This window comes from Hyperolius riggenbachi, chromosome 5, assembly GCF_040937935.1.
Source record: "Hyperolius riggenbachi isolate aHypRig1 chromosome 5, aHypRig1.pri, whole genome shotgun sequence".
NCBI classification, from domain to species: domain Eukaryota; kingdom Metazoa; phylum Chordata; class Amphibia; order Anura; family Hyperoliidae; genus Hyperolius; species Hyperolius riggenbachi.
The window spans coordinates 330,393,135-330,408,966 of record NC_090650.1 but is presented as its reverse complement, the minus strand read 5'-3'; the positions used below and the strand labels follow the sequence as shown (position 1 = coordinate 330,408,966).

The following is a 15,832-nucleotide window of genomic DNA, read 5'->3' as shown; positions in this document are numbered from 1 at the left end:
GGGTCAGAAATCTGTTATAAAGCAGAATGCATTTGTAAAAAGCCTCAGATGAAATCTATCCTTATAATACACCTGAAGCATTGTTGAAAAAAAGTAATGTACTTGCATCCAGGGATGCTCGTATACCCCCAATCGCGTATTCGAGTGATCATGAATTTGACTCCGCCCACTTACGAATTGACTCATGACCACGAATAGAAACAGATATCCGACTTGAGTGCAGTTTTGAGTCGAACAACATGTAATCACGAGTAGTGATTCATGATTAATCACGAATACCGACTCGTGATCTCGAGTAACTTGTGATCACGAGTCGGGTAACAAATGCATTAGGGATCAAGAGCCGATCACAGATGCTGATTACGAACTCGTGATCGCAAAAAACAGCTCGTGATCACGAGCTTGTGATGAGCACCACTGCTTGCCTCAGTAGTGGGAAGCTTCTAGATGGTGCAGAGGCTTCCTTGGTCTCCTCACATCCACACCATTTCAGCAAAGGTCCCTCTAAACTTATTTGACTTGCAACAGTTGAATACGTGTCTTCTGGTTGCTCTTGTGGCCCTGGCCGACCACATCCTGACTGTGCATGCGCGAGTAATGTCTGTGCATACCCAGTAGAATGAAGCTGCTCGTGCATGGCTTTTTTTCTCTGTGCACAAACGCTTCATTCAACTGGGTATGACCAAACTTTACTCGCACATGCATGAACAAGATGCAGTTGTCCATGGTCGGAGAGCGCCTGGAAGAAACGTATTCGACTGGCGTGAGTACAATAATTTAAGAGGGACCATTTGCTGGAACTGTGAATTGTAAGAGGATCCGAGAAGCCTATGTGCAATCTAGAGCCTTCCTACTACCAAAGTAAGTACAGTCAGTCCCCTACTTACAAACAACTCGAGTTACAAGGTTTTAGAGCTACAAAGTTGTCTTCATGTACAAAATATACAGTACTGTTTTTTCATTGCACATTTGTGTTAATAGTTAGTGTTTAAAGTATTTTAAATACTTTAAAAGTACATTAAAAACAATAAATAATGGTGCTAGTTCACTTTAGGGATCCAATAGGAAACCTCATAGGGAAATTCGGCTAATGTGACTTGCAACACATCCATTAGGACGCTTCCAAGCTCGTTGAAACTCTGGGCGGAGAGCGTCATTATGGGTAATTAACCCCGCCTCATCCAGCCACTCAGCTGCGGCAATTAAAGCTCATTTGAATCACGAGTAACCACCGTGGTTACTTGTGATTAATCCGTGATAAGCATCCTTGACGCATACTGTTTTGAAATATCACATTGGTTACAGCCTTGTTCACATTAGACTGTAACACGTACTGCATAGCTCTGCCTGTCCTATATAGCTCTTAGTTGTGGCCTCAATTGTTTTGCACCTTCACTGCTGCAGACGCAAGGGCCCTAACAGAGGGCTCAATGGAAGAACTCTACTGCTTAAAAAAAAAATTAAAACAATTTGCAAATTAACATTCTTTTTGAGAAGCAAAAAAGTTTCCTTGAGGATGTCCTTGAGACCAGGGGTCCCCAACCTTTTTCAGCCCGGGGACCGGTAACCGTCCAAAATGTTGTCGGGGGTGTATTCGCAGCGGCACAGCAAGCACAGTTGCCCCAGTATAGGGAGTCTAGTTACTCCGGTACAGCTAGTATAGTGCCCCAGTATAATTAGTATCAAAGTGACCAAGTATAGTTGCCCCAGTATAGCTAGTATAGTGACCCAGTATAGCTAATATAGTGAGTGCCCCAGTATGCCCCAGTATAGCTAGTATAGTGCCCCAGTATAGCTAGTATAGTGCCCAGTGTGCCCCAGGATAGCTAAGTATAGTGCCCCATGTGCTGCAGGATAGCTAGTATAGTGCCCCAGGATAGCTAGCATAGTGCCCAGTGTGCCCCAGTATAGTGCCCAGTGTGCCCCAGTATAGCTAATATAGTGCCCAGTGTGCCCCAGGATAGTTAGTATAGTGCCCAGTGTGCCCCAGGATAGCTAGTATAGTACCCCAGGATAGCTAGTATAGTGTCAAGTGTGCCCCAGTATAGCTAATATAGTGCCCAGTGTGCCCCAGGATAGCTAGTATAGTGCCCAGTGTGCCCCAGGATAGCTAGTATAGTGCCCCATGTGCCCCAGTATAGCTAGTATAGTGCCCCAGTATAGCTAGTATAGTGCCCGTGTGCCTCAATATAGCTAGTATAGTGCCCAGTGTGCCCCAGGATAGCTAGTATAGTGCCCCAGGATAGCTAGTATAGTGCCCAGTGTGCCCCAGTATAGCTAGTATAGTGCCCAGTGTGCCCCAGTATAGCTAGTATAGTGCCCAGTGTGCCCCAGTATAGCTAGTATAGTGCCCAGTTTGCCCCAGGATAGCTAGTATAGTGCACCATGTGCCCCAGTATATTTATTTATTTATTGTATTTATAAAGCGCCAACATATTATGCAGCGCTAGACAATAAATAGGGATATATACAATATTTAGGGGTGACATACAGCAAAATGACAATACCTGAATACAAGAAAGATCAGATCATGCAGCACAGTATGAGTACAAGGTAATGCTTAGTCAGTCACTGGATGGAGCATGGAGATTAAGCAAGTTAGGTTCACTCAAGAGGCCTAGCGTGGGTTCACAGTAACGGAGGTGCATGATCAGGTTGGACACAAAAGGAGGAGGACCCTGCCCAAAGGCTTACAATCTAGAGGGAGAGGTAGGGACACGAGAGGTAGGAGACCAGAGTTCAGCTGTGGGTTTGGGGCACTTGTGAGGGGTAGTAGGCCAGAGTGAAAAGGTGAGTTTTCTTGAAGATGTTGGAGGGGGCTGCCCTAATGGGTGGAGGTAGGGAGTTCCATAGTGTTGGAGCAGCTCTTGAGAAGTCCTGGAGGCGTGCATGGGACTGGGTGATGCGGGGGGGGGGGGGGGTAGGCGAAGTTCATTGGAAGAGCAGAGTGAGCGGCTAGGTGTGTACCTCCTGAGTAAGATCAGAAATGTAGGTTGGACAGGTTTTGTGGACAGATTTGTAGGTCAGACACAGTATCTTGAATCTGATTCTGGACTGGATAGGAAGCCAGTGGAGTGATTCAAGGAGAGGATCCGCCATGGTGGAGCGATGGGAGCCGTGGATAATTCTGGCTGCTGCATTCATGATGGACTGCAGTGGGGCTGTTCGGGTCATAGGGAGACCAGACAGCAGGGCATTGCAGTAGTCAAGGCGGGAAATTATGAGGGCATGGATGAGGAGTTTAGTGGTGGCAGAGGTCAGGAAAGGGCGACTCTTACAGATGTTACGAAGGTGGAAGTTGCAGGACTTTGTGAGGTTTTGGATGTGGGGAGTGAAGGAGAGTGCGGAGTCCAGGGTGACACCCAGACAGCGGGCTTGAGAGGTAGGGTGAATGGTAGTGTGGTTAACAGTGACATGCACATCTGGGAGGTTTATGGATGTCCGGGGTGGGAAGATCATATAGCTAGTATAGTGCCCCATGTGCCCCAGTATAGCTAGTATAGTGCCCCAGTATAGGTAGTATAGTGCTCCATGTGCCCTAGTATAGCTAGTATAGTGCCCCAGTATAGGTAGTATAGTGCCCCATGTGCCCTAGTATAGCTAGTATAGTGCCCCAGTATAGCTAGTATAGTGCCCCATGTGCCCCAGTATAGCTAGTATAGTGCCCCATGTGCCCTAGTATAGCTAGTATAGTGCCCCAGTATAGCTAGTATAGTGCCCCATGTGCCCCAGTATAGCTAGTGCTAGTATAGTGCCCCATGTGCCCCAGTATAGCTAGTATAGTGCCCCAGTGTAGCCCACTCCCCCCGCGGCCGCCTCTCCTGTTACCTTATGAGCTGGCGGCCGCTTCCTGTCACAGATTCCCGTAGCCGCTCTCCTCCGTGCAGCATCTTCTGTTTACAGCAGCGCGTCGCACGGCTGCTGTAAGGAGGGAAGGAGGCGGGGCAGCGGTTCCCATGGTAACGGCTATCGCCGCTACAGGAAGCCGCTGCCCCGCCTCCTTCCCTCCTTAAAGCAGCCGCACAGGAAGGGCTGCTGTAATAGATGCTACACAGAGGAGAGCGGCTACGTGGAATCTGTGACAGGAAGCGGCCGCCAGCTCATAAGGTGACAGGAGCGGCGGCCGCGGGGGGAGGAGGGGCGAGAGGCCAGACCCGCCGCGGCCCAGCTAGAAACTGCCCACGGACCGGCAGTGGGCCGCGGCCCGGTGGTTGGGAACCCCTGCTTTAGACTACTAAGACCTATTTTGAGGTTTTTTGCAGGTCTCATCAGCTCTATGTCCATAGATGAAAACGTTCTGGAGTACAACTTACTGCCCAGTGTTGGATAGATCTTTGTCAGTCGCAGAGTAGATCCTCCAACCGGATAATGATCCAAAACACACAGCTTAAAAAACTGTATAATGGCTAAGAACAAAACATTGTATTATGCTGGCTTTCCATGAGTCCTAATTTAAATTCCATCTGTGAAAGTAGCGAAAAATTGCTGTGTGAAGATGGCACCCTGACCTGAGCAAAATTATTTAAAATAAACATATGATGCACCTGCAGATGAATATTTACATCCTTACCTTGCTGTCCATTCCTCTAAGAAGTTCTCCATTATCTTTTTGTAACAATTCCTTCTGGATTTTGTCAGAACTGAAATATCAGTTGCTGTGTTAAAACTGATGAGCAATGTAATGTTCATGTTTTCCTATGGCTCAAGTAGGCGATATTACAGTTTAACAGTGTGATGTTGAGGAAGCTGTTATGGGGCAATGGACATTTTCAAAATGGAGGGCAGAATTGCATTGATCAGAGTGGACAAAAAGGACGCAGGAGAGGAGAAAGAAATTGATGAATAGACTGCACGGGGGGTAAGTATGATGTGTGTGTTTTTGACTTTTAATTTTCAGTTCAAGTTTGCTTTAAACCTGACACAGATGGAGAAGTTTGCTCAGGAAGAATGGACCAAACTACCTGTAGACAGCTGCAGAAGATTTCTTATTTGCAGTGATTGCTTCTAATGGTTCTCCAGCATTATGTCAGGTTAAGGCTTCCTTTATTTTTATCCATGCCATTTTTATTTGTGTTTGTTCGTATATTCTGTTACATCAAAACCTTAAAGGATACCTTTATTGACACAACATAAAGAGTTTTTAACTTACCTGGGGCTTCTACCGCCCTCCTGTAGACGTCCTGTGCCCGTGCTGGGACAAACCGATCCTCCGGGCCCCCACAGCAAGCCTGTGCATCCTCGCTCACGTGATGTGATTGAGAAAGCAAGCAGCCAGGGCCACGCAGGCGCATTGGCACGCCGACTGGTCACCAAGTGAAAATGAAACTGGCTTGCTGCGGGGGACCAGAGGAACGGTTTGTCCCGACGCAGGCACTGGATGTCTGCCGGGGGGCTGTTAGAAGCCCCAGGTAAGCTAAACTTTTTTTGTGTGTCAATTAAGGTTACCTCTAACCATCTAAATCCCCGGCAGAAATACCGACGCTTTCTCATCAGAGAGCGTGGTATTTCTGCCCCCAGGAAACTTCTTCTCTTCTTTTTAGTTCCTAGATGCGACATCGTTCGCATCTAGGATTTTTTTGAATGTGGCCATCTTGTGGCCAAATAGTAAACTGCACCCACATACCTGTACTGAATAAAAAAATACATTACATTACATCTAAAATTGGCTATTTACCTCCCAAACTAAAATTACCCAAATACAGTTTTGTATTAAAAAAAAAAATAAAAAAAATTACAATTAAAAAAAAAAAAAAAACTACATAAATAGTTACCTAAGGGTCTGAACTTTTTAAATATACATGTCAAGAGAGTATCTTATTAAATTTTTTAAAATTATAAGCTTGTAAATAGTGATGGACGCAAATTGAAAAAATGCACCTTTATTTCTAAATAAAATATCGGCGCCATAAATTGTGATAGGGATGTAATTTAAATGGTGTGATAAGCGGGACAAATGGGCACATAAAATGCATGGGTTTTAATTACTGTAGCATGTATTAATTTTAAACTATAATGGCCAAAAACTGAGGAATGATTTTTTTCCATTTCTATCTTAATCTTCCTGTTAAAATGTATTTACAGTAAAGTGGCTCTTAGCAAAATGTACTACCTAAAGAAAGCCTATTTAGTGGCGGAAAAAACAAGATATAGATCAATTAATTTTGATAAGTAGCGATAAAGTTATTAGCGAATGAATGGGAGGTGAACATTGCTCGGATGCATAAGATTTTCGAAGCTGTAGGCTGAAGTGGTTAAAGCAGAGTCTGATTTTTGTGAAATATAGAATAAACATTGAGGCTGTTCCCACAACAGCGAGGAGTGGACTTTTTTTTTTTGTCCACTCTCTCTCTGCTCATCGAATGAACAGCACCTATTTTATGTCACTTTGCAATGGATCGCATTTCTGTGCAATCCGCGATAATCCCAGGCGGATACATTCCCCCATATAGCCTATGTGGGAGTGCATCTGCGCTGGCCTCCAGTTGTATCACTGAGGACCAGCAGAGCGGACATTATACTGTCAGCTCCTGCTGGCCACACATGATGCGGAAGTGTAGTGGGAGCGGAGCCTGATAGGTGCAAGCAACCGATAACTTCAAGTCTGTCTGAAATTAATGTATCTGGGCATGTTTGTATATTGTTCTGCCTTTTTGCCAATAAACTAATCTGAATAATGCTGGGTACACACTATGAGATTTTCTGGTCGATTTACTGTCAGATCGATTATTTCCAACATGTCTGATTTGCTTTTCGATTTCCGAGCATTTTCCGATCGATTTCCGTGCACTTAAATAGGAAATAGATCGTAAAATGATCGGAAAGCAAATCGAACATGTTGGAAATAATCGATCTGACAGTAAATCGACCAGAAAATCTCAGTGTGCACCCAGCATTAGGCACTTATGGTACATTTTTAACACAGATTTATGCTTCATACACACTTGAGATAAAAGTCTTTGGAAAATGCAAGATCAGACCAATTTTACCCCCTTCTATGTAGTATGAGAGCCATACCTACACAGTCTATTCTATGGAGCTGCACTCCCCATCAGATAAAATCTTTGCAAGATGCTGCACATAAAGATGCTGTACACATTCAAAAGATCATGATCTGCAAAAGATCTGTTCCTGCTAAAAATCCATTCCTGCAAAATGCATTCATAGTCTATGAGATCTGCAGATCCTCATACACACCTGGTTTAACAGACAATCATCTGCAGATCAGATCCACCAGGATGGATTTTCAGATCTGCAGATGATTGCCAGATATGCAGATGAAGTCTGTTAAACCAGGTGTGTATGAGGATCTGCAGATCTCATAGACTATGAATGCATTTTGCAGGAATGGATCTTTTGCAGATAATGATCTTTTGAATGTGTACAGCATCTTTGTGTGCAGCATCTTGCAAAGATTTTATCTGATGGGGATTTCAGCTCCATAGAAAAGACTGTGTAGAGTATGGCTCTCATACTACATGGAAGGGGGTAAAATTGGTCTGTGATCTTGCATTTTCCAAAGACTTTTATCTCAAGTGTGTATGAAGCATTAGTTTCTTAGGGCTGTGGAGTTGGAGTCGGAGTCAGAGAAATTTTGGGTAGTCCGAGTCGGTGATTTCATAAACTGAGGAGTTGGAGTCGTATGATTTTGTACAAAATCCCCACAGCCCTGGTAAGTAATAGACTAAGGAGTCGGAGTCGAGGAGTCTGAGCCATTTTGGGTAGTCTGAGTCGGTGGTTTCATAAACTGAAGCGTTGGAGTTGGAAGATTTTTGTACCCACTCCACAGCCCTGGTTCTCTGGCATCTCACCTTTTATTGAGGTTTGTTTTTATTCCTAAAAAGAAGTGGGTATTTTAAGGTTTCTCCCAGGCTGTTGATATGACACTTCTGATGCAATAGATGCGTTTCCATAAAGGGACCAATCAATGGAGTTTATTATTTTCCTGTGTGGTGGTTTGGAGACTGATGATGTCAGTCAGTATTTATGAAACCATATCCCACCTTTCTTATACTCCTGGTTGGCCATGTGCTGCAGTGACTTGACAATGTAATTAACTTGTATGTTTTGTGCTGTCACAAACTTCAGCAGACACCTGTTGTTTTTTTTAAATTGTGTTGTCACAGCTGCACATCAGTGAGTCTCTAGTTCACCACATACAGGTTTACTTTATAAGGCACCTGATAAGAGGAACATAAAGGCTGTCATTGCTTTATCCTTGTACCACATGTCAGCTGGGTGGCTGTCATGCCGATCTTATGCCTTCCATGTCACACCTGCAGCAAGCATGCAGCCAGCGGAGTCACTGGTCTGTTTATGGGCTCAGTCAGTGATGGATTTTCAGGGCAGAGTATAATCTCCAGACAAGTTATTGTTATAGAATGTTTAATGCTCTCTCAATTATCAGCATACTTTTCCTTCACATCACTAGGATAATAAGGTATACATATATTTTCTTTTCAGACACCGGGTCCTGAGGCACACTGCAGTTATATGTACCAGCAAGTCTCTGAATGTGCGGGCATCTGTCTCCCGGAGTAATGCACTGGAGGATGAAGAGAGTAAAGGTGGAAACATGCTTGTGTTTCTGGATGTGGAGAACATGAACACAGTAAGCAGTTGCACATGTGTGATCCTGTCTTGGGGAAGGTGGACTTGCTGCAGATGTTGAACTTTTATTTGTAGAAAACTGGATGAATCGGTGGAGGATATGATGCAATCCATTTATCTTCTGGTGAATGCATTCTCTAGAGCAGGGCTGTCCAACTCCAGTCGAGGGTTATATCCATGCCAGTGTTTAGAATGGACAGAAAAGTGGAGACATATGTTCTACCTGATGGACCACACCTTTTCTGATTCTGTCCCATCAATTCATTCCAGCTGTCAGTCCCATCAATTCATTCCAGCTGTGCAAAAAATGATTAAGGACTGGAGTTTAATAGCCCTGCTCTAGAATATCGCCATTACCACCCTCTTATTTTGTTGTTTACATGTAGTGTTATTTTTACCGAGTAGCTATTGTACCTACTTGTAGCTACTCGGAATCAAAATTTAAATGTGACAACGGGCGAGGGGTTTCACTCCTGCTCTTCCTCCTTCCGGGTTGAAAGAGGAAGCGTGGGAGTGATGTGGAATGCGGCGAGGAATGTATCGGATCAGGCGGCCGCATAGGAAAGGTTAACCCCCCTCCCGTTGTCACATTTAAATTTAGATTCCGAGTAGTTAGAAATATGTAGCTACTTGTTAAAAACAACACTATTTACGTATTGTTTTTGTTATAATAGTATTTTAGCCTCTTCCCCACCTCTGGTATGCATATCTACGCTCCTTAAAACTTTACTTGAGATCCAGGAGAGTAGATATGTGTACCTGTTTGTTTACCTCGCCGCTCGCGATCACTGCTCCACTCCTGTTTGTTTCCTTTGCAATCCCGCCAGTCTGTTACTGGTGAAAGGAAACTGCTGTTCCCAAAGCCGATCATAGCGCCTGTAATGAATGAAAGCCGACATCAGCGAGATGCCGCCATTCACTCACAAAGTGAAAGTAAAACACAGACACATAACACTTCCTGTGCACTGTTCACATTACACAGGTATTAAGTGTGGCGACCTCTTGTGGCCAAAAAGTAAAAATACACTCACATATACCATTGTACACTCACTTAAAGAGTAACTGTTAGCCCCAAAAATGAAATTTAAATCTCTATGGCAATGTTTTATTTACTATTTAAGTGAGCCAAAAAGGCAATGCAGAAGTTAAAAATCAATCTAATTTTTTTTACTATGTAGCCTTTTCCCCAAGCTCCGGACGCAAAGCCGCATATCAGATACTGATGAGCATGCAGAGCATGCCTATGTCTGCCCGACCCCCCCTCTCCCCCCCAGGACCAGGTGCCGATATATTCGCACCACAAACAGCTGACCGCTCTGACACGGAGAGAGAGCGGGAGCACTTCCAGCGCCGCCACCGCAGAGCAGCCGCCGCCGAGTCACATGTAAGAGAATCACATGTGAGAGAGATACACGGCGGCGGCTGCTCTGCGGTGGCGGCGCTGGAAGTGCTCCCGCTCTCTCTCCGTGTTTGCGTTCGGAGCTTGGGGAAAAGGCTACATAGTAAAAAAAAAATAGATTGATTTTTAACTTCTGCATTGACTTTTTGGCTCACTTAAATAGTAAATAAAACATTGCCATAGAGATTTAAATTTCATTTTTGGGGTTAACAGTTACTCTTTAAAGGATGTATTATTAGGAACACCATACTAATATGGTGTTTGATCCCCTTTCGCCTTCAGAACTGCCTTAATTCTACATGGCATTGATTCAACAGGGTGCTGAAAGCATTCATTAGACATGTTGGCCCGTATTGATAGAATAGCATCTTGCAGTTGATGGAGATTTGTGGGATGCAAATCCAGGGCACGAAGCTCCCATTCCATCACATCCATTTGTGGATGCTGCTCCTCATTCCTCTGATTGTGATGAGCTCATTCCCATTGTACCATAACAGTATGGAGTTGTACTGCATCCTTGAATTTGTTAATCAGGTGCTAAGTCAGCCCACTGCTGTGGCATGGCACCCTGTGACTTCATGCTGCCTGTGCAACATTCCTCAATGGGCTTTCCTTGTCACTCGAGTACAATGCTGTCACTTGTACATGTATAGTACTTGCCTTTTATGAACTCTTGCATCTAGCAAGTTTGGTTTTAACTAGCAGTTTGACATCCTTGCCATTCATAGGCCTCTCATTGCAAATACTGCTTCAGTTGTAACCAGTTAATTCAGATTCAATTTTTACTGCTATACAGAGTTTGTGGTGAAAATATGTAAACGGCATATGACTGGATTAAAGAGTTGCTGTGTCTAGCAGTCCTGATGGAGATGGTTCGAAGCCTTTGGCCTAGGGGAAGTGGGCTGAAGTAGCGGAAGCCTGGGTGAGAGGGATCATTGGTAATCCCCAACTCCCTAGAGAGCAGTCTTGTGTTATATAGGTGGTCAAGTAAGGGGAGGGGTCTCCCAATGATCCTCTCTGCTGACCTGATCACTCTCTGTAGTTTATGCCTGTCGGTGGTGGTGGACCCGGCATACCAGACTAAAAAGGAGGTGCAGAGGATTGACTCAATGGTGGAGGAGTAAAGACTTGTCAGAATCTCTTGGGCCATGCCGAACTTCCTCAGTTGGCGGAGGAAGAAGAGTCTCTGCTGGGCTTTCCGCTGGATGGCAGTGATGTTGGACTTGCAGCTGAGATCCCTGGAAATGGTTATGCCTAGGAGACGGGTGCAGGGTACTCTAGTCACCTCGGTATCATCGATGTAGATTGGTGAAGGGGGAGGATGAAATCAGGAATTGGTAAATGGTCAGGGTTAAGGTGGCTGTACATTGGCAGGTGGCTGCCTCACACGTCCAAAAGAGGCGTGACCCGGCAGCATGTACATAGTTGCAGAACATGCAGGCAGCCAGCAGAGTTGAAGACCAAAGGACACAGGAGGCATTATTGTGGAATAAAAGAATTCTCGGCTTTTATTATTTGAGCAAAAAATGTCCAGTCCAAAATTATTCATACCCTTCACAAATTTTCAGTCTCTGGGAAAATCCAAAGTTCTATATAATTGGTCCAAGCTGTTCTAAAGCATCCTAAATACCTTGATTAATTGGGAACAGCTGTTTTAATCAGCTCAACAGGTGAAATACAGCAGCTCTCTGCAGTTGGTTTGTGGACAGTCATGGCTAAGACAAAGGAGCCAAGTTCCAGTGATTACAGTGCAAAGTATTATTAAAAAATACAAGATGTTCCACACTGTGGAAAATCTCAGAGGACGTGGTCGGAAGCCAAAAGTGACACTTGTGCTGGCCAGGAGGATAGTGAGAGAAGTGAAGAATAATCCAAGGATCACCACCAAGGCCATCCTGGTGAATCTGGGCTCTGCTGGTGGCAATGTCTCAAGGCAGATGACCAAGGAGGACGCCACTTCTCCAGATAAGGTACACAAATTCTCACTTGGCCTTTGCAAATTCTCACTTGGCCTTTGCAAATTCTCACTTGGCCTTTGCAAATTCTCACTTGGCCTTTGCAAATTCTCACTTGGCCTTTGCAAATTCTCACTTGGCCTTTGCAAATTCTCACTTGGCCTTTGCAAATTCTCACTTGGCCTTTGCAAATTCTCACTTGGCCTTTGCAAATTCTCATCTGGACAAAGAAGACGACTTCTGGTCTTCTGTATTAGTTAGATGAAACAAAAATTGAATTTGGTCACAATGATGTTTCCTTCATTTGGCGTAAAAAAGGAGAAGCCTTCAACCCAAAGAACACCATCCCCACTGTCAAACATGGTGGTGGAAACCTAATGCTTTGAGGTTGTTATTTCAGCCAATGGACCAGGGAACCTAATCACAGTAAACGGCACCATGAAAAAAGAGCAGTACATGAGGATTCTCAACGACATCAGACAGTCTGCAGAGAAACTTGGCCTTGGACACCAGTAGACATTTCAGCATGATAATGGAAACGTTTGATTGCTGTAATAGCCAAAAAAAGGCTTTTCTATTGATTATTGAAAAGGGTATGAAAAATTTTGGACTGGACACTTTGCTCAAATGTAAATAAAAGCTGTGAAATGTTTTTGTACATAGTCTTATTATCTTTTGGGAGACACTTATGTCCTTTCCCGTCAAAAAAATACTTGCTGGTTGAATAAAAGTAAGTAAGAGGGTGCCCTAGGCCTTTGCCTGAAGGATCTATGCATAGAAATTGGCCATGTGTGTAGTTATAATTTATAAAGAAAGCTATCATAACATCTCCTATAACTTCAAGCATACATGTTGTATACAAGTCTTAGCTTTTCATGTGTGATTTAGAATCACATATGCCAGAGCTGATCTCTTGAGATACTTAATATTTTTCGTGATAGTGGTTGTTTATTGGTTAAAACTGCTGAAAAAAGTTTGATATAAGCTCTTACCTGATACAGCTATGCACAAAATACCACAGACATAAAAGGATATTGGCTAAGGAAGGAACCACAATAAGAAAAATGAATAGTTTTAGATCTGTGTACAGGTCTACCTAAATCTATTCCATTTCTACCCAGTCAGGTAGAATCTGACTGCAGCTGGTTCAGGTGACAGCAGCTCCCCACCTGCATACAGAGTACAAGGCTCAGTGGATACCTCCAGTCTCCACCGCTACTATCAGAACCCTACACAGCTGTTACATTTTTATTTGTCTGAAAATTGAAATAAGCTGTGACTGCCAAACTGAATAAATTCCTTGCTTTTTGGTTGTAGAGTGAAGCAGGTGTAAAAGAATTTCATATAGTACAAGTGTCAAGTAGCAGTAAGAACTGGAAGCTCCAGAAGTCTGTGAACCCTACAGCAGACAAAGGTATGTTGTCATCCTTTACAGAAAATCAACACCCTTTGCCCCAAAGTTTTTTCAATTATAAGATTTACTTTATTGCATCAAATCTAAATTACATTAGCTTGTCTTCTTTGACATTTCCCAATGTGCTTTCCTAAATAGTCCATTGAAGACGTACATAAATTAAGAATAGAATCTTTTTGCCAGCTGTATCATTTCTCCCCTGATTGACAGACGGATGCAGGGTCCCTCCCACCGGCTGACCAGACGGATGCAGGGTCCCTCCCGCCGGCTGACCAGACGGATGCAGGGTCCCTCCCGCCGGCTGACCAGACGGATGCAGGGTCCCTCCCGCCGACTGACCAGACGGATGCAGGGTCCCTCCCGCCGACTGACCAGACGGATGCAGGGTCCCTCCCGCCGACTGACCAGACGGATGCAGGGTCCCTCCCGCCGACTGACCAGACGGATGCAGGGTCCCTCCCGCCGACTGACCAGACGGATGCAGGGTCCCTCCCGCCGACTGACCAGACGGATGCAGGGTCCCTCCCGCCGACTGACCAGACGGATGCAGGGTCCCTCCCGCCGACTGACCAGACGGATGCAGGGTCCCTCCCGCCGACTGACCAGACGGATGCAGGGTCCCTCCCGCCGACTGACCAGACGGATGCAGGGTCCCTCCCGCCGACTGACCAGACGGATGCAGGGTCCCTCCCGCCGACTGACCAGACGGATGCAGGGTCCCTCCCGCCGACTGACCAGACGGATGCAGGGTCCCTCCCGCCGACTGACCAGACGGATGCAGGGTCCCTCCCGCCGACTGACCAGACGGATGCAGGGTCCCTCCCGCCGACTGACCAGACGGATGCAGGGTCCCTCCCGCCGACTGACCAGACGGATGCAGGGTCCCTCCCGCCGACTGACCAGACGGATGCAGGGTCCCTCCCGCCGACTGACCAGACGGATGCAGGGTCCCTCCCGACTGAAAAAAAAAACAATTGCAGAGTCTCACAAATCCCCTGACTGACAGACTGCTGCAGGTATCCCCTTTGAGACAGTCGCAGGGGCCAATTAACATAATTTTCTAGTTCATATCTTTTATGTTTGTATGGACATTGTTCATCAGGGAGTGACTCAATTTTATTTCTGCTTTAGATACTAAACTAACTGGCAGAGAAAGGGCCAAAATGTGTTTCAAAGCGGTTCGGTGCAAACTCTCCTCCGTAGGTAAGGTAATACTTTCTTTAATGAGATTCAAATTTATTATTTAGAATACTTTATATTGTGATAATAGATGTACTTCAAAATATTGTGTATAAATGCAAAATACTCCATCATAGAAATAGTAACATGACTTTTGAATGTTTACTTTTAGATGGTGACCAGTCGTTGGACAGACACACATTTGGTGATATTGTTTTTGGAGGGGAGCAGGTATGACATAAAATGTGCAGTATGCTTTCTTCATATTATTGCACAGCTGATTACTGTTTTGTATAGGAGTACTAGTCTGCCAAATGAATTGCTTTCTTGAGTCTGGAAGACTTGGAGTAGTTCCGTTTAGAGGGTGTACCTTATGGTGTCCAACAGCAATGGAAAGGTTGTTCAAATGTGACACCTCTGTGACACCTAACTATGCCTGAACACTAACCAGCCCCTATCTGAATGAAGTGCAAAAAGCCATAAGAGCACCTTGAGAATAAATGATTGCTGTGCAACCAGTTTGTTATCAAATTTTGTATATGACCTATTTTTAATCATGAGTTGTAGTATTCTTTTTTTGTGTGTCTTATAGCTTTGACCCTTGTTGCATAGAAATTAGATGGGGACAAAATCAATCCCATCATTCAAAAAAAAATTTCCTTTTCAAAATTATGATTCCTTTGGGAAAGTTTTAGCAAAACTACTCTAGTTGATAGTAGCTATTTGGAATAGCCCTAGTTTTTAACTTTCCGTAATGGGATCATTTGTGGCCTTTTTTGATGTCCCGGTTCTTCTGGGGTTATGCAAACAAGGTGCTATAACAATTGGTAAAAAAAAAAATGGACTGCAAAAAAGTTATCGGCACACCTTTAGAATGACTGCTGTGCTTAAAGGTCATCAAATGACATATATGTTACCTTATTTTAATTAGGAGTTGTAGAATAAATAGAATACATTTTGATGCATTTTATAGCTTGGACACCTGTCACATAAAAATTAGGTAGGGACAAACGCAATCCATCATTAAAAAAAAGTCATTTTCAAAATTATGATCAAAATTTTCAGCAAGGCTACAGGAGTCGGTAGCTTACAAAACACCCATTTTGAATAGCCCTGGCTGTTAGCTTTCTACAATAGTGACATTCATGGCCTTTTTTCTGCTGTTCAGACTCTAGGGCTATGCAAACAAAGTATGGCGCTAAAATACTTTGTGGAAAAAAATCGTCACTTGCACACTTAGGCATACAAAAATACACCCCAAAACACATTATACTACTT

The 15,832-nt window shown here is 44.3% G+C and overlaps 1 protein-coding gene across 7 annotated transcripts in view; it reads left to right on the top strand.

Annotated features, from left to right (window-relative positions):
- The window catches only part of TRAPPC8 (trafficking protein particle complex subunit 8), a 118,058-nt gene that overhangs the window by 87,239 nt on the left and 14,987 nt on the right, over positions 1-15,832 (top strand). For all 7 annotated transcript variants that reach the window (XM_068237314.1, XM_068237313.1, XM_068237312.1 and 4 more), the window contains 4 exons: positions 8,461-8,608; positions 13,279-13,375; positions 14,507-14,578; positions 14,727-14,785. In XM_068237314.1, the coding sequence (XP_068093415.1) occupies positions 8,461-8,608; positions 13,279-13,375; positions 14,507-14,578; positions 14,727-14,785 (376 nt within the window). The remainder of the gene's footprint in view (positions 1-8,460; positions 8,609-13,278; positions 13,376-14,506; positions 14,579-14,726; positions 14,786-15,832) is intronic.